Source organism: Mobula birostris, chromosome 13 (genome assembly GCF_030028105.1).
Source record: "Mobula birostris isolate sMobBir1 chromosome 13, sMobBir1.hap1, whole genome shotgun sequence".
Taxonomy (NCBI): Eukaryota; Metazoa; Chordata; class Chondrichthyes; order Myliobatiformes; family Myliobatidae; genus Mobula; species Mobula birostris.
In genome coordinates, this window is record NC_092382.1 from 69,364,524 (window position 1) to 69,384,189 (window position 19,666).

The 19,666-nt window shown below is 45.6% G+C and overlaps 1 protein-coding gene across 4 annotated transcripts; it reads left to right on the forward strand.

Moving 5' to 3' along the window:
- Nucleotides 1–22: 22 nt before the first annotated feature.
- LOC140206941 (uncharacterized) lies at nt 23–18,520 on the forward strand. 4 transcript variants are annotated; one of them, XM_072275239.1, is made up of 3 exons: nt 23–38; nt 1,301–1,457; nt 16,346–18,520. In XM_072275239.1, the coding sequence occupies exon 3, from the start codon at nt 16,751–16,753 to the stop codon at nt 18,224–18,226; it is 1,476 nt and encodes a 491-aa protein (XP_072131340.1). In that variant the 5' UTR covers nt 23–38; nt 1,301–1,457; nt 16,346–16,750; the 3' UTR covers nt 18,227–18,520. The 4 variants fall into 4 exon arrangements, with proteins under 4 accessions (XP_072131340.1, XP_072131339.1, XP_072131341.1 ...); XM_072275238.1 differs by lacking the exon at nt 23–38 and adding an exon at nt 188–269; XM_072275240.1 differs by lacking the exon at nt 23–38 and adding an exon at nt 1,199–1,214.
- The last annotated feature ends 1,146 nt before the right edge of the window (nt 18,521–19,666 follow it).

The following is a 19,666-nucleotide window of genomic DNA, read 5'->3' on the forward strand; positions in this document are numbered from 1 at the left end:
CCCTCACGTGCGCGGTGTCTTACGTCACCCACGCGCTGGTGAGCTCGAGCTTTATCGGTTTAACGGCTGCGCTACTAATCACGTGACCAGCCCCTTCCTCACCGCCGTCAACAGAGGATTCAGGAGCTGCGCTATTCCCATTGGTGCACAGCGATGTCAATCACTGGTTACAACCAGTTGCCGAGGTGGACCGGCCGAGAGGGCGTTACCCCCGGTGATACGTGTCCCGTCAGTCACGATCTCTCCGTCAGCGCGGAACAAACTTCCAAGTAAATGTCCGCTTTTTGATTTATTTCCATTTCCCTCCCGTAGTCCTGTAAATCGGGCACCGTCGTATTGTTGGGAAAGGGCCGGGCCCGAGCTCTGCCGGACGGCTGGAGCAGGGGTGCAGTGCCAATGTTTTCGGTGCCGGAGCTGTAAGAGGGGTGATTGATAAGTTCGTGGCCCAAGTTAGAAGGCCTAAAGTTATACAGCTCTCGTTACATGCACGTGTAGTTCAACTCTTTGAGTGATTAGGCAGAAAGTTTGGAGTTAATAACTTTTGTGGTATTTCTGTTTCAGATAATTGAAAAATGATAGGTTTTCTAAAATTGACTCCTTCCACCTCAGGCCACGAACTTACCGATCACCCCTCGGCATTTCAGCAATGATCAGCTTTATGTATGAGGAGCATTTGATGGTTCTGGACCTGTGCTCAATGGAGTTCAGAGGGATATTGGGGGTGGTGGGGGGGATGTATGGTTAAGTAAACCTCCCGAATGCTGAAAAGCCTGGATACAGTGGACATGGAGAGGATGTTTCCATTAGATATTAATCTGACAGCACAGTCTCAGAATAAAGATGGTTCCTTTAAAAACTGAGATGAGAAAAAAAAAGGCAAAAATATGCCTGATCTGTGGAATTTGTTGCCGCAGAGGTTGGTTGAAGCTGCCATTTGGGTACATTTATGACAGAGATAAATATATTCATGATTGCTAAGTAGCTTCAGGGTTACAGGAGGAAGGCAGGAATATGGTGTTGGAATAAAACTCAGCCATGGTTGAGTGGTGGGGCAGACCAGATGGATCGAATCACCTAATTCTGTTCCTGTGTCTTATGTCTTACCATGACTGAATGATGGCTCCTTCTTATTCCATATCGTTTTGTGACGTGTGAGGGACAATAAAAGATTGTTCACTGAGATCATTGTATTTGCCTTCAATGTTTAAATTTCAGTGAGTTTTGTTCTTAGTAACATTAAGCAGAAATGTTTGGTTCTCCTTTTTATTGTTAATGTGCTTCTTTATCTTTCATGTTAAAGTGAGACATTAATTGGAAGAAAAACCCACAACTGGAATCAAACCACAACTGAAGACGAGGGAACAACAACAAGTGAACCAGCCTGAGGATTGAGAACATCAACTGGAGAGAATCCTTCTGACTCTGAGAAACCAGTGATTCAGTCAGGAGAAAGTTTGGTGAGTTACATTTACTCAAAGATTGGTCCTTTAGACATTACATACCTGTACAAAGGAAGGTAGGAAATAGTTGGAGTGAGACTGAATGTGCCCAGAAGAACCAGCTATGTATGCCTCTGCCAGACCCAGTTGTAATCACTCCAGGTCTGGTAATGTGTTTCCAGCAACCCAGCCCTTTAAAACCACTCCCATTCTGTGGAAGTGGAATCCGGATAAAGTCACTCAGATACCGTATAAGTACAAACTCTTTATTCCAAGCACCCGGAGCTTACTCAGTCAGTCACTCAAACAGGAACAGTCTATGACTGTCCTGCCCAATCCACTAGCTGACTAACAATTCCCCTTACACCACAGGTATGTCCATCCAGATACCCCCCACACAAGACAGGCTGGAGCCCAAAGTTATTTACTATTACAGCGCCTAATTACAAAATAGTCATAATGGCTTACACCCACAGAACAGACTGAAGCTGTCCTATCTCTATGCATGAGTGCACAAGGAGATAAGCATCCTGAAACCCTAGCTAGCTACCCTCAAGAAGAAATATGGCTCAGCATGGCTTAGCACATCTGTTGATCATCTGCAGTTTCTTTCAGAAAAACAGACTGCTATTGTTTAGTAGAGTACAGCATTGATATCAGTGGGTAAAAACAGCCTACAACAGTAATTATTACAATGATATGTACAACTATTAGGGCATAATGCAATATCATGCCCCACATATTACCGAACAGGCCTTCGAAGACCACAATTTCGACCCTTTGGTGAACCCGTGTAAATCCTGCCCTACTTTCTTGATGCTGTCAATCTCCTTGGCAGTGTGCTCGGAGAGGGATGTAATGTTAGTAGACTCATCAGGGATATAGGTGCAGCATTCTGTGTAAATAATAGCACAGGTTCCCCCTTTCTCAGCTAGGATAAAATCTGAAGCCATACGATTCTGTAGGACTGTTTGCCAGATTGCAAACATTTCAGTGGATATTTCTGTTACTTGGGCCTGTGTTTCTGTCAGGGCCCCTGCAGTATTGTGGCCAGCTCCTCAAGTGCTGTAGCCAAATTGATTACCTCTCGTGAATTCCTGGCTACTCCATAGGAGAGAAAAGCGATCATCCAAAATCGCTCAGTCTCAGCTTCTCCGCTGCTGGGCACCTGCAAGTATGGCCAGGATGCATGATTCCCAGTACAGGAAGTTCCGTTTGGTGGGGGCCTGAGATACCATCCCTCAAAACACTGACAGCCACAGTCATCTCTGACTGGACCACTGAGAGTTCCTCACTCTGGTTGAGGAGGATTACTGACATTGGAATCATAGTTTTACCATGCTGGGGAATTTCACCACAAACCCAGCAGGCCCCAAGTTCTACCTGTTTGGCACAGGTGTGACACAGAGACAGAAAGGTGTTAACATGGGTGCCCCCAGATGCTGGGGTGAGCCCTCTCAAAGTCATAAACACGAACACCACTGTTACATACCCGTAACGGTTCAAATGAAGCAGCAGCAATAAATGACATCTGGAGTCTGGTTTTGATGTTCAAACCACTATCTTTATTAGTATCTACTTATAATATAACAACTTAAGCAAGATAATCTAAAGTTAACAGTGTTATGAGTATAGATATGTGTAAATGTAACTCCCAAACCATTGAGCTCAGGGAATACCAAGCTTAAAGCTTTTAGATGGTAAAGTATGAAAGTTCAGTTCATCCACAGAATAAATGATGAGAGATATTTGTAATCCAAGGTGAATGTCGAGAGAAGGCAATTACGTCGAATTCCACGGTGGTAAAACAGGCTAACAGTTGCCGTAGATCTTATCCATTGTCGTTCCAAATCCACATTTGAATTATCACCAAACGTAGCTTATCACAGGGGTACCATCTTCAAAGGGAACTACCAACCAGGCAAGGGTGAACACACGGGTGGATACCACATGGCGGAGCAGACTCGATGGGCTGAATGGCCTACTTCTGCTCCTTTGTTTTGTGATCTTGTCTTGTGACAAGGTTTTCCTAATCCAGATCCAAAACACAAGGTATTACCGACAGTGATTTCCACAGAATATCCCTTCTCACAAGTGGTTCCCACATAACACACCCGAAACCAGCTAAGGGTTAACAAAAGTGGTAGCCACAGGATGCTCCAACAAAATCCACATTTGCAATGTAAACACGCTGTATAGTCAAATAGTTTGCTCTCTCTCTCTCAAACAGGAGCCGAGAAAGCCGACGGCTGACGTCACTCAGGCACTCTCTCCTAAAATGACAGTCCATGGCAAGAAACCGAGAGGTTAATCACACCACTATCAACCAACGCATTTTCCTTTAGTCTGAGAGAGTCCTACTACTCAGTTCCTGCAGTAACACGTTTGTAGTCTGTTCGATGTATCCACCGAGATTGCGCCTTCAGTTTCAGAGCCGTGGTAGTGCTCAATAACACCTGATATGGTCCTCTCCACCGAGGTCAGAGTTTCCCTCAATCCCAGTTCTGAATCAGAACAAAATTCCCAGGTTCTATGGTGGGATAATCACTCCTCTCTGCGGGGTAGTTCTCTTCCTTGTAAGCCTGTCGTACCTGTGAATGTAATGCTTAGAAAATTTTGGTTAGTTGGCATATATAATTCCCCATCTTTTCCCCGAGGGTATGCGTATCCAATTTTGCTGGTAGACTTTCTGGGAGCAATGTTACACAAGGTCTTGGTCCCCAGGGTGTCCTCATGGGCTGTCCATAAATGATTTCAGCTGGTGACAACCCTGTTCCCCCCTGTGGGGTAACCCTCATGTGCAATAAGACTAACGGTAGGACCTTCACCAAGTGAGTCCAGTCTCTGCTGTTAGTTTGGCCAATTTACTCTTCAGAGTGCCATTGGCAGTTTCCACTATGCCAGCGGCCCGTGGGTGTTGTACACAGTAGAATTGTTGCTTGTTAGCTAGTTCGTTACATACTCCTTTGTTTACTTTTGCCACAAAGTGTAGGCCATTGTCAGAGCTCAGCATCTCTGGCAGGCCGTACCTGGGAGATGTTTCCTGTAATAATATCTTCACAACAGTCATAACAGTATTATTAGTAGTTGGAATAGCTTCAATCCATCTACTAAACACATCTATAATAACTAAGCAGTATCGATAGCAATGTACTCTAGGCAATTCAATATAATCAACTTGTGGACATAAAATAGGTCCACCTGTCAAGGGAGTCATACCCGGTGTGCAGGGTACAGGTTACCAACCATTCCCTCCTTTTCTAGGTGTGTTCAATTATGTATATAATCGACCGATATTGGTAAAAACTGTGCAGGAACACAAACCTGTCCCACTGGGTTGATCCAAAAACCTAGATCGGGGTCTTTCTGGCACCCCACCTGGGACCACAGTTTGCGGTCCTCCTCAGAGGCGTCCCCATGAAAAGTACATACCTCCCGCATGTCTGGCAAACCCATTCTGCTTAAGTCACGGAGGGTTGCTTGACGGGAATCCAAGGAAACTACAACTACCGAGGATTCTGCTGCAATTTTTGCTGTCTTATCTGCTAAAGCATTGCCTTTAGTGACCAGGTCGGACATGCGGGTGTAGGCCGCACATTTAATAATAGCCAAAGCTTGAGGTAGCTGTAGAGCGGCATTACTAATGGGGTGGCCAGAGGAAGTCAGGAATTCCCATTTTTCCAGAGAGCCCTGTAGTCATGTGCAACTTCAAATGCATAACGGGAGTCTGTGTTAACGTTCACACTTTAGTCTGTTGCTAGGATACAGGCACGAGTCCGAGCAAACAACTGAGCCTTCTGGGCGGAGACAGCTGCTTCAAAAGAGGCCTGCTCAACTATTTCACTGTCTGTCACTATCGCATAGCCAGAATATCATTTTCCTGTTGGATCCACAAAACAACTTCCATCCTCATAAAACGTTGCCTCGGGCTTGAGGGGGTATTGCGGAATGGATGGGAAAGTCTGTCCTTCCTTCACGGTGATCCGGACAGGGGAGCAGTTGGTGCTGTCAACTTAATGGCCTGAAATTGCCCAGAGATGAGTCTTGAGTTCAGTCAATATTAAAAGAGTGTCTTCAGATGTCCCGTCTTCACCTCCGACTCCTTCCAGTATCGGAGTTGGCCAGTGGCCAAGTCTTGCCAGTCTCGCTCGGTGCTGGAGGCTTGTTTCGTCAAGGTGTTGGCAAGGAACCCTAAGTTCTTTGGCTTGAACCCAGGGCAAACCCTAATGGTGGTATGGGGAACCACCAGACCTGTCTGTGGCCAAAAGGAAATCCAGAACTTCGGCAAGTAATGCACTGCCCTCCCTTCCTTTAACCTCTCCAATCACCGTGACTGGGAACGTCTGTCCCTCGAGGGGTGCATAATATTGGCTTTCCTCAGTTGAGCACCCCGTAGGGTCATAGCACAGAGTCACATGAGAGTTGGCCGCTGGCAGAAGGGGTTCAAACGCAGTGGAGTTCAGATTAAGTTCCCACCACTGGGGGGGCGGAAACTGGGGAAGCAGTCGATTGTTCGCTAGTACCGGGGTGATACCCTTGTCCATGCATAGAATCTCAACTTCCAACGGACAGAGCAAGTCTCTCCCTGCTAGATTACACCCCTGACTGGTGGTGACTGTAAATGAAACCACACACTGGGTCTCCCTGGAATTCCACCTTCAGTGGCTGAGTATGTGAATACGTACGTTCCGTGCCTTCAGACCCAGACAGAGTGATTGTAGAATCTGATAGCTGGAATCTCTTTTCTGATACTATTTCCTGATTGAGAGTGGTTATGGTTGCCCCCATATCAATCATAAACGGAATTGGAATTCCAGCAACTTGCAATATTACATTGGGCTCTTCCCAAGGGGTGGTACTCATGTTAGGAAGCTTCCTTGCTTGTCAATTTCTGAACACGTTGTTGTCCCCACCTGTCCCTTGGTAGGTTTTTGTTCCCATTTCTGATCCCCAGATATAGCTTGCTCGCGTCCTTCTTCCGCTAACATATTCACTTTTAATATTAGTATATTAGTTCCCTTCGGGGTTGATCAGGATTTGAAAGCCGGGTCCCAATAATATGTCAAAGCTCGTCGCATTCGATTTCGGTCATTATCAATCTAATCCATGTTATTTGTTTTAATCGTGTTGGCTAACTTAGTTGGTAAGCATTGGAGCAGTAAGGCATTAAACTGGGGGAACGGATTCCCATCATTAAAGGCTTGGTCTCCTGTGAAAGTGCCGTAGCAGGCCACAAATCGCGCTCAATAGTCTTGTCCCGATTCCCCAGGCTTAGGTTTGCATTAAAGTATTTTAGTGATGTTTGAAGGTTGTTGGAGAGCCCTCTCCAAGGCTTGAATGATCCATTCTGTCTGTTCATTCTCATTAGGGTTTCCCGCCTGTAAATCCTGATAGGTTTGGTATCTCAATTCTGCCTTCCATTTCCACCCCTCATCAGCTGAGAGAATCATGCAGCAGAGACAGAATAAATCTTGTGGGGTCGCATTGTACATTTCTGTAGTACTGCGGACATACTGAGCAAACTGTGCTGGATTTTCTTTTCTATCTGGGGCCTGATTCATGATCATTATCATTTCTTGGGGCTTCCAGGGTGCAGACAGAGGAATCACTGAGGGCTGTCCCCCCTCCTGCTCGTGGTTTGGGCAGCATTCAGGTGGGCAGTTCATCACAGTCACTGTCCTCAAATAGGGTCGGTATGCCAGAGACGGTTTCAGGATCCCTTGTTTCCCTATCAGTTCGAACTTTAGACTGATGTTTCTACCCTTCTCTCCTACCTAGTGCGGCATTGGTTTGCTTACATTGTTTTTCCTGCTCTCATTTTCGGCCCCTTTCACCTATTCACGCTCTGCTTTTAGCGTCCTCCAACCTTTGGCGTTCCTACTCCAGTACATACCTCTATCCCTTTGTCACATGCATCATTCCCCCAACATGCTAATAATATACTGCTCCACTTTACATCTGCCTTTTCTTTCCATTCCCTTTTTAACAATTTCCACTTCTTTCCACCGTTTTTTTTTTCCATATCGAATTTACTGCTTGTTCTCATGAGGTAGTATCCCAGGTTCCCCCCTCCCCCCCAGTGGCCACATTTTGTCCCCAATTTCTTATTCACCACTGCACTCAACATTCGCAAATCCTTTTCCTTGTCTGGAAAACTCTCACACATACTGTGTAGGGCTGCTCCTGGCCCACTCGTGTCAATCGACTGCAATTGATCCATGTTCTCTTAGTAATTTACCCAGCACAAAGCCTCCTGCTCAATTAACAATCAGATAAATTTACCCAACACACATCAAAGTTGCTGGTGAACACAGCAGGCCAGGCAGCATCTCTAGGAAGAGGTACAGTCGACGTTTCGGGCCGAGACCCTTCGTCAGGGTCTCTATATAAAATTCACTGTACACATGTTGTCACTGGGTATAAAAATGCACAGTACAAGATTTATGTGCACACTGGTCATTACAAATTAGAGAGGACATTGGTGGGAAGGTGGAGAGACCTCCAGTATCCCTGATGCCCTCACCTACAAGATATGCATCCAGCTGCAGCTTGTAACCCTGCACGTTAAGGAGTTGGAACTTGAAATGGATGAATTCCTGATCATCCAGGAGTTGGAGGGGTTGATAAATATGACATGAAGAGAGGTGAGTTACACCCAAGGTGCAGGACACATGATACTGGGTGAGAGTCAGGAAGGAGAATGAATTTAAATAGCCATTGCAGAGTACTCTTGTTGCTAACCTGCACAACAACAGTTGGACCACTTTAGAAGCTGTTGGGGGGGATTACCTGCCAGAGGAAAGTCAAGGTGGTGATAGGGGATTCGTTAGTTAGGGGAACAGAACAAGAGGGGACTAATATCCCAGTGGTAAGGCTTGCTTGTGCTGGTGTGGGGGGAGGGGGTGATGTGGTTAAGGTAAGTTGTAGGAAGAATGGGAGCCAGAATGAGAGAACAGATAGTAGGGTGAATTGAATTGAATTGAATTGAATTGACTTTATCACATACATCCCTCATATACATGAGGAGTAGAAATCTTTATGTTACGTCTCCGTCTAAATATAGTAATTTATAATATATAGTTTGTACATAGGACAGTCCATGTAACATGAAATTGCAATTGTATCAGCATGACTTAATCAGTCTGATGGCCAGGTGGAAGATGATATCCTGGATCCTGTTTGTCCTTTGCTGTGGTACCGTTTCCTGGATGATAGCAGCAGGAACAGTTTTTGGTTGTGGTGAATTGGGTCTCTCAATATCCTTTCGGCCCTTTTTACACACCTATTTCTGTAAATGTCCTGAATAGTGGGAAGTTCACATCTACAAATGTGCTGGGATGTCTGCACCACTCTCTGCAGGTTCCGGCGATTCAGGGAAGTACAGTTCCCATACCAGGCAGTGATGCAGCCGGTCAGGATGCTCTCAATTGTGTCCCTGTAGAAAGCTCTTAGGATTTGGGGTCCCATCCCAAACTTCTTCAACCATCTGATGTGAAAGTGGTGCTGTTGTGCTCTTTTCACAACACAGCCGGTATGTACAGACCATGTGAGATCCTTGGTGATATTTATGCCGAGGAATTTAAACCTGTTCACCCTCTCAACCCCAGATCGATTGATGTCAATAGGGGTTAGCCTGTCTCCATTCCTCCTGTCATCCACAATCAGCTCCTTTGTTTTTGTGACAATGAGAGAGAGTTTGTTTTCTTGACACCAGTCAGATGTTGTTCAGACCTCACATAGAGTCAGCAATCAAATGATTGAGTGTGGTGCGATGAATGTGCTGAGCTGTGTATATCACAATGCAGGAAGCATCGTAGGAAAGCCAGATGAGCTCAGGCAGGGAATTATGATGTTGTAGCCATTATTGGGACTTGGTTGCACTCAACAGTCTGAGGGATTTAGAGGAACAAAGTTGTAGAGAGATCGCAGACCATGCCAAGAAACAAAAGTTGATTCAGTAAGTGATTTTAACTTTCCATATATTGACTGGGACTCCCATACTGTAAAAGGGGGAAGAGTTTGTCAAATGTGCTCTTGATCAGTACGTAGAATTCCTGACATTGAAGTGTGCAATAAGCTGTTAGGAAATGACCCAGGGCTGGTGACAGAAATTAGTGATCTTTATTCTTTTTTAATCTTTTTATTAATTTTCAAGTTCATAAACATAATAACAATAGTGATACAAAGATTGGAATTACCTTATTGTTATTAAACATATACAAAAAATACTACAAATAGTCCAAGTGTAATAGACTTCCAAACTCTCGATATAGTTAATCATGAAGAAAATAGAAATGAGAAGAAAATGATATTGCAAAAAAACCCAAAAAACAAAAAAAAAAGAAATAGAACTAATTGCTAAACCCTAAAAAAAGCAAACAGAACAAAACAAGGTTGAACCAATATATTAGATCGAATACATTCATTAATGTCGTCAACTACGCTCCTCTATTCACATATTCTAAGTTAATAAAAAGGATTCAGAAAAGGTCAAACTACATCATATGAAAATGTTGAATAAATGGCTTCCAAGTCTCTTCAAATTTAACCGAAGGATCAAACATAGAAACATAGAAAATAGGTGCAGGAGTAGGCCATTCGGCCCTTCGAGCCTGCACCGCCATTTATTATGATCATGGCTGATCATCCAACTCAGAACACCGCCCCAGCCTTCCCTCCATACCCCCTGACCCCCGTAGCCACAAGGGCCATATCTAACTCCCTCTTAAATATAGCCAATGAACTGGCCTCAACTGTTTCCTGTGGCAGAGAATCCACAGATTCACCACTCTCTGTGTGAAGAAGTTTTTCCTAATCTCGGTCCTAAAAGGCTTCCCCTCTATCCTCAAACTGTGACCCCTCGTTCTGGACTTCCCCAACATCGGGAACAATCTTCCTGCATCTAGCCTGTCCAATCCCTTTAGGATTTTATACGTTTCAATCAGATCCCCCCTCAATCTTCTAAATTCCAACGAGTACAAGCCCAGTTCATCCAGTCTTTCTTCATATGAAAGTCTTGCCATCTCAGGAATCAATCTGGTGAACCTTCTCTGTACTCCCTCTATGGCAAGAGTGTCTTTCCTCAGATTAGGGGACCAAAACTGCACACAATACTCCAGGTGTGGTCTCACCAAGGCCTTGTACAACTGCAGTAGTACCTCCCTGCTCCTGTACTCAAATCCTTTCGCTATAAATGCCAGCATACCATTCGCCTTTTTCACCGCCTGCTGTACCTGCATGCCCACTTTCAATGACTGGTGTATAATGACACCCAGGTCTCGTTGCACCTCCCCTTTTCCTAATCGGCCACCATTCAGATAATAATCTGTTTTCCTATTTTTGCCACCAAAGTGGATAACTTCACATTTATCCACATTAAATTGCATCTGCCATGAATTTGCCCACTCACCCAACCTATCCAACTCACCCTGCATCCTCTTAGCATCCTCCTCACAGCTAACACTGCCACCCAGCTTCGTGTCATCTGCAAACTTGGAGATGCTGCATTTAATTCCCTCATCCAAGTCATTAATATATATTGTAAACAACTGGGGTCCCAGCACTGAGCCTTGCGGTACCCCACTAGTCACCGCCTGCCATTCTGAAAAGGTCCCGTTTATTCCCACTCTTTGCTTCCTGTCTGCTAACCAACTCTCCACCCACACCAATACCTTACCCCCAATACCGTGTGCTATAAGTTTGCACACTAATCTCCTGTGTGGGACCTTGTCAAAAGCCTTCTGAAAATCCAAATATACCACATCCACTGGTTCTCCCCTATCCACGCTACTAGTTACATCCTCAAAAAATTCTATGAGATTCGTCAGACATGATTTTCCTTTCACAAATCCATGCTGACTTTGTCCGATCATTTCACCGCTTTCCAAATGTGCTGTTATCACATCCTTGATAACTGACTCCAGCAATTTTTCCACCACCGACGTTTGGCTAACCGGTCTATAATTCCCCGGTTTCCCTCTCCCTCCTTTTTTAAAAAGTGGAGTTACATTAGCCACCCTCCAATCCTCAGGAACTAGTCCAGAATCTAACGAGTTTTGAAAAATTATCACTAATGCATCCACTATTTCTTGGGCTACTTCCTTAAGCACCCTGGGATGCAGACCATCTGGCCCTGGGGATTTATCTGCCTTCAATCCCTTCAATTTACCTAACACCACTTCCCTACTAACATGTATTTCGCTCAGTTCCTCCATCTCACTGGACCCTCTGTCCCCTACTATTTCTGGAAGATTATTTATGTCCTCCTTAGTGAAGACAGAACCAAAGTAATTATTCAATTGGTCTGCCATGTCCTTGCTCCCCATAATCAACTCACCTGTTTCTGTCTGCAGGGGACCTACATTTGTCTTTACCAGTCTTTTCCTTTTTACATATCTATAAAAGCTTTTACAGTCCATTTTTATGTTGCCTGCCAGTTTTCTCTCATAATCTTTTTTCCCCTTCCTAATTAAGCCCTTTGTCCTCCTCTGCTGAACTCTGAATTTCTCCCAGTCCTCCATGCAACCTTTAAATGCTTGCCATTGCATATCCACCGTCAATCCTTTAAGTGTCATTTGCCAGTCTATCTTAGCTAATTCACGTCTCATACCTTCAAAGTTACCCCTCTTTAAGTTCAGAACCTTTGTTTCTGAATTAACTATTTCACTCTCCATCTTAATGAAGAATTCCACCATATTATGGTCACTCTTACCCAAGGGGCCTCTCACGACAAGATTGCTAATTAACCCTTCCTCATTGCTCAAAACCCAGTCCAGAATAGTCTGCTCTCTAGTCAGTTCCTCGACATGTTGGTTCAAAAAACCATCCCGCATGCATTCCAAGAAATCCTCTTCCTCAGCACCTTTACCAATTTGGTTCACCGAATCTACATGTAGATTGAAGTCACCCATTATAACTGCTGTTCCTTTATTGCACACATTTCTAATTTCCTGTTGAATACCATCTCCGACCTCACTACTACTGTTAGGTGGCCTGTACACAACTCCCACCACCGTCTTCTGCTCCTTAGTGTTACGCAGCTCTACCCATATCGATTCCACATCTTCCCGGCTTACGTCCTTCCTTTCTATTGTGTTAATCTCTTCTTGAACCAGCAACACCACCCCACCTCCCCTTCCTTCATGTCTATCCCTCCTGAATATCGAATATCCCTGAATGTTGAGCTCCCATCCCTGGTCACCCTGGAGCCATGTCTCTGTGATCCCAACTATATCATAATCATTAATAACAATCTGCACTTTCAATTCATCCACCTTATTATGAATGCTCCTTGCATTGACACACAAAGCCTTCAGGCGCTCTTTTACAACTCTCTTAGCCCTTATACAATTATGCTGAAAAGTGGCCCTTTTTAATGCTTGCCCTGGATTTGTCGGCCTGCCACTCTTACTTTTCTCCATAGTACTTTTTGTTTCTACCCTCACTTTACACCCCTCTGCCTCTCTGCACTGGTTCCCATCCCCCTGTAGTGAACTAACCTCCTCACGCCTAGCCTCTTTAATTTGATTCCCACCCCCCAACCATTCTAGTTTAAAGTCACCTCAGTAGCCCCCGCTAATCTCCCTGCCAGGATATTGGTCCCCCTAGGATTCAAGTGCAACCCGTCCTTTTTATACAGGTCACGCCTGCGCCAAAAGAGGTCCCAATGATCCAAAAACTTGAATCCCTGCCCCCTGCTCCAATCCCTCAGCCACGCATTTATCCTCCACCTCATCGCATTCCTACTCTCACTGTCGCGTGGCACAGGCAGTAATCCCGAGATTACTACCTTTGCGGTCCTTTTTCTCAACTCCCTTCCTAGCTCCCTATATTCTCCTTTCAGGACCTCATCCCTTTTCCTACCTATGTCATTGGTACCTATATGTACCACGACCTCTGGCTCCTCACCCTCCCACTTCAGGATATCTTGGACACGATCAGAAATATCCCGGACCCTGGCACCAGGGAGGCAAACTACCATCCGGGTCTCTGGACTGCGTCCACAGAATCGCCTATCTGACCCCCTTACTATCGAGTCCCCTATCACAACTGCCCTCCTCTTCCTTGCCCTACCCTTCTGAGCTACAGGGCCGGACTCTGTGCCGGAGGCACGGCCACTGTCACTTCTCCTGGGTAAGCTGTCCCCCCCAACAGTTCTCAAACAGGAGTACCTGTTGTTAAGGGGCACAGCCACCGGGGTACTCCGTATTACCTGACCTTTCCCCTTCCCCCTCCTAACCGTGACCCACTTGTCTGCCTCCCGTGGCCCTGGCGTGACCACCTGCCTGCAACTCCTCTCTATCACCTCCTCACTCTCCCTGACCAGACGAAGGTCATCGAGCTGCAGCTCCAGTTCCGTAACGCGGTCCCTTAGGAGCTGCATCTCGATACACTTGGCGCAGATGTAGACGTCCGGGAGGCTTGTAGTCTCCAGGGCCTCCCACATCCGACACCGAGAACAGCAAACTGCCCTCACACTCATACTGCCCCTCTCCTCAAATAACAACAGAAAATGAATGCCAAACCTCCCTCGCCTCGCCTGTTTCCGCCTAAGCCCGTTGAGCCGAAGCCCTTAAGTCTTCACTCTGCTCCCGGCTCACTCCGCCGCTCGCAAACTCCGCTGCCCGCTCTATGAGGCTCTGTTCCTTTTAAATCTGCCACGCTGCACAGCCCAACGTCACACGCCTGCGCAGTCCCGCCTCTCAGAATGCTGTTGGAGAAAAAAAAATAACGAAAATTTCAAAAATGTCTTTCTCGGCACTCCCACTCAGACTCTCAGACTCCTTCTTCGAATCAAACCCGAAGCAGGATGTCTGCCCTTTTAAATCTGCCACGCTGCACTGCCTGACGTCACACGCCTGCGCAGTCCCGCCTCTCAGAATGCCGTTGGAGAAAAAAAAATAACGAAAATTTCAAAAATGTCTTTCTCGGCACTCCCACTCAGACTCTCAGACTCCTTCTTCGAATCGTGACACTTCTGATTTTTTCTAAATTTAAACATGATATAGTTTGGGAAAACCATTGAAATGTAGTAGGGGGAGGTTGGTTTCTTTCCAATTTAATAAAATGGATCTTCTGACCATTAATGTAACAAGTGGGATTATCCGACAAGCTGAAGAGGATAAAGATCTATGTTCCGTCATTGGCAAACCAAAACTTGCCATAATTGGATGGAGTTGTAAATCAAAACGCAAAACTGTTAAAATAATATCAAAAATATCTTTCCAGAATTTTTCCAAGAGGGGCGAGATCAGAACATATAAGTCAAAGAAGCCACCTCAAAGTGACATCTGTCACAAATAGGATTTATATGGGAGTAAAAACAGGAATTAGTGACCATAATGCCATGAGATTCAAAGTAAATATGAGAAAAGAGAGGTCTGGACAATGGGTTGAGATTCTAAATATGAGAAAGGTCAATTTTGATGGTATCAGAAAGGATCTGACAAGTGTGGTTTGGGACAGGCCGTTTTCTGGCAAAGGAGTACTTGGTAAGTGGGAGGCCTTCAGAAGTGAAGTTTCAAGGGTGTAGAGTTTGTATGTGCCTGTCAAAATAAAAGTGGAAAGGCAACTGGTGCAGGGAACTGTGGTTTTCAAGAGAAATTGAGACCCTGGATATTTTGTTCCTCTAAATGCCTCACACTGTTGGGTGCTACCAAGACTCATTAATGACTCCAATATCATAATTCCACCCCAGACTCATCTGACTTTTTTTTTAGTCGTCTTCTGTTGGTTTCTAAAAGCTTCTCAATAGTTTTTGCTCATTATTTGCCCTCTCTTTGGCTTTTTATGTTGGCTTTGGCTTCTCATTTCAGCCATGGTTGTGTCCTCCTGCCTTTCTAATTCTTCCACTTCCACTTCTTTGGGATGTATCAATCACTCAGCTCCCGAATTGCTCCCAGAAACTCCAGCCATTGCTGCTCCATTGTCACTCCTACCTTTTCCCTTCCAAACAAGTTTGGCCAGCTTCTCTGTCACAGAAACATGGAGTAGTTCAGTACAGAAACAGGCTATTTGGCCTATCTAGTCAATGCTGAAAAAACATTTAAGCTGTCTAATGCAACTACCTGCACCAGGACGATTGCCCTCCGTACCCCTACCATCCAGGCTCCCATCCGAACTTCTGTTAAATGGTGAAACTGAGCACATATTCACCACTTGTGTTGGCATCTCAATCCACACTCTCACGACCATTTCAGTAAAGAGATTTTCCACATGTTCCCATTAAATTTTCACCTTCCCCACGTACCCATGACGTCTGGTTGTCATCCCACCCAACTTTGGTGGAAAAAGCTGCTTGCATTTACCATATCTATACCCTCATAATTTTGAATACTTCCAACAAATCCTCAAAGCGATGTATAATTTCCTTGTTTATGTTTAGAGCCTTTTTCAGGTATACAAGATGATGAGGGGCATTGATCGTGTGGACAGCCATAGGTTTTTTTTCCAAAGGCTGAAATGGCTAACACGAGGGGGCATAGTTTTAAGGTGCTGGAAATAAATACCAAGGGGATGTCAGGCTAAGTTTTTTACACAGAGTGCTGGGTGCGTGGAATGCACTGCCAGCTATTTGTGTGAGAGTGTTTCAGTTACTGTGGGGCCAGGAGCCCATGCAGCTCAGTGGGAACAGGGAATAATACCAATGGAGAGAGTCAAACTGAGCCAGGTCACAGATTGGAGATGGCAGAAATGCCCCATTCTTATACAGACAGGAAGAGCATCAGAGAATTTGATGGTCATTCCAGATACCAGCACTGTGCCCAGTTAGAAAATAATTTCTCTCTCCAACTTGGGTTGAACTTCACTGTAACAGTGTGATGTCAGATCACACCTCGGCAACTAAAGTGATCTCATCTGAAACGTTGTCATACATCCATTGATGGATTTTGTAAATCTTTTTACAGGTTAAAAATGACAAGGAATTTGTCTACGGGAATCTCGAACACAACACACCAGTTTTGCTGTCTCTGTCCAAATAATTAAGAAGTGGAGCAAGGGATTCACTCGAACATCCTTCCTGCTCAGACTGTGGGAAGGGATTCACTCGATCATCTGACCGACTGACACGCCCGTCATTTTACACGGGGAGAGGCCATTCCCCTGGTCAGACAGTGGTAATGGATTAGTCGGTCATTTCAACTGAAGGTACATCAGCAAGTTCACACTGGGCAAGGCCATTCACCAGTTCTGTGGGTGAGAAGGGATTCAGTTGGTTTTCCCACCTGTGGACACACCAGTCAGTTCACACTGGGCAGAGGCTGGTCATCAGCTGAACTTCTGGGAAAGGATTCACATGATCATCTGACTTAATGGCTCACCAGCGAATTCACACCGGGGAGCGGCCGTTCACCTGCTCAGACTGTGGGAAGGGATTCACTCAGTCATCCGAACTACTGGTACACAAGTCAGTTCACACTGGGGAGAAGCCATTCAACTGCTCAGACTGTGGGAAGGGATTCACTTGCTCATCTAAACTAAAGGTACATCAGCGAATTCACACTGGTGAGAGGCCATTCATCTGCTCAGAATGCGGGACAGGATTCACTCAGTCATCGACCCTAATGGCACACCAGCAAGTTCACACCTTGGAGCGGCCATTCACCTGCTCGGACTGTGGGAGGGGATTCACTTGTTCATCTCAACTGAAGGTACATCACCGAGTTCACACTAGGGAGCGGCTGTTCACCTGCTCGGACTGTGGGAAGGGATTCACTTGGTCATCTCAACTGAAGGTACATCAGCGAGTTCACACTGGAGAGAGGCCGTTCACCTGCTGGGACTGTGGGAGAGAATTCACTTGCTTATCTACACTGAAGGTACATCAGCGAGTTCACACTGGGGAGAGACCCTTTACCTGCTCAGACTGCGGGAAGGGATTCACTCGGTCATCCCACCTCTTGAGACACCAGTCAGTTCACACTGGGGAGCGGCCGTTCACCTGCCCAGACTGTGGGAAGGGATTCACTGCGTCATCTCAACTGAAGGTACATCAGAGAGTTCACACTGGAGAGAGGCCATTCACCTGCTCAGTCTGTGGGAAGGGGTTCACTTGCTCATCCCAACTGAAGGTACATCAGCGAGTTCACACTGGGGAGAGACCGTTCACCTGCTCAGACTGTGGGAAAGGGTTCACTTCATCATCTGATCTTAAGGTACATCAACGTGTTCACACTGGGGAGAGGCCATTCACCTGCTCAGTCTGTCGGAAGGGATTCACTTCATCATCTCAACTGAAGGTACATCAGCGAGTTCACTCCGGTGAGAGGCCGTTCACCTGCTCAGACTGTGGACAGGGATTCACTCAGTCATCTGACCTACTGGTACACAAGTCAGTTCACACTGGAGAGAGACCGTTCACCTGCTCAGACTGTGGGAAGGGATTCACTCGGTCATCTGACCTGCTGGTACACAAGTCAGTTCACACTGGGGAGAGCCCGTTCACCTGCTCAGACTGTGGGAAGGGATTTACTCGGTCATCTAAACTGAAGGAACATCAGCGGGTTCACACTGGGGAGAGGCCGTTCACCTGCTCAGTGTGTGGGAAGGGGTTCACTTCGCTATCCACCCTAATGACACACCAGCGAGTTCACACCAGGGAGCGGCCGTTCACCTGCTTGGACTGTGGGAAGGGATTCACTGTGTCATCTAATCTGAAGGTACATCAGCGAATTCACACTGGGGAGAGGTCGTTCACCTGCTCAGTCTGTGGGAAGGGATTCACTTGGTCATCTCAACTACAGAGACACCAGTCAGTTCACACTGGAGAGAGGCCAATCACCTGCTGAGACATTGGGAAGAGATTCTCTCAGCCAAATCAACCAAATGTGCATCACTGAGTTCACACTGGGGAGAGGATGTTCACCTGCTGTGAATGTGGGAAGGGATTCACTCAGTCATCTATCCTTATGTAAATCTTGCTTTGGCTAGCAGCTTAATATAGGGGCTGATAGCCCCCCAGCACAGCCAAACTTAAGAAATTTCGCTTGGGTGGATGCTGCATGATGTGTCCACTGTTACAAATCAGTACCCCGAAATAACAAACGGTACATAATATGTGATTAAATGATTGAAATTTTTAACTCTTACTTTGACTGAGGCTGAGAAACTGGTGTAGGGGGCAGGGTTTCAGATTTCAGGATCATTGGGATCTCTTCTGGGGCAGGTGGGACCTGTACAAGAGAGACGGGTTACACCTGAACTACAAGGGGACCGGTGTCCTTGCGGGGAGGTTTTTAGTGCTGTTGGGGAGGGTTTAAACTAGATTTGTAAGGCAATGGGAACCAAAGTTCATGCAGAGTCACAAATAGAAGAGTTGTGTGTGGTGGTAATAATCTTCTGAGGTGTGTCTATTTCAATCGAGGAGTATTGTGGGGAAGGCAGACGAGCTGAGGGCATGGATTGACGCATGGAATTACGACATTATAGCCATTAGTGAGACTTGGCTGCAGGAGGGTCAGGACTGGCAGCTTAATGTTCCAGGGTTCCAATGTTTCAGACGTGATAGAGGCAGAGGAATGAAGGGTGGCAGGTTGGCATTGCTAGTCAGGGAAAATGTTACAGCAGAACTCAGGCAGAACAGATTAGGAGGCTTGTCTACCGAGGCCATGGAGCTGAGAAACAGGAAAGGTATGACCACATTAATGGGGTTATATTATAGACCACCCAATAGTCAGCGAGAATTAGAGGAGCATATCTGCAGAGAGATAGCAGACAACTGCAGGAAACATAAAGTAGTGATAGTAGGGGATTTTAATTTTCTACATATTGATTGGGTCTCCCATGCTGTTTAAGGTCTAGATGGTTAGAGTTTGTAAAATGTGTTCAGGAAAGTTTCCTGAATCAATATATAGAGGTACCAACTAGAGAGGATGCAATATTAGATCTCCTATTAGGAAACGAGTTAGGACAGGTGACGGAAGTGTGTATAGGGGAACACCTTGGTTCCAGTGATCATAACACCATTAGTTTCAACTTGATCATGGATAAAAATAGATCTGGTCCTCGGGTTGAGGTTCTAAACTGGAATAAGGCCAAATTTGAAGAAATGAGAAAGGATCTAAAAAGTGTGGATTGGGACAGGTTGTTCCTGTATTGGTAAGTGGGAGGCCTTCAAAGGTGAAATTTTGAGAGTGCAGAGTTTGTATGTTCCTGTCAAGATTAAAGGTAAAGTGCATAAGAATAAGGAACCTTGGTTCTCAAGGGATATTGGAACTCTGATAAAGATG

Excerpts from the sequence above, each read along its gene's own strand:
- LOC140206941 (XM_072275239.1), top strand. The coding sequence starts at position 16,751 with ATGGCTCACCAGCGAATTCACACCGGGGAGCGGCCGTTCACCTGCTCA.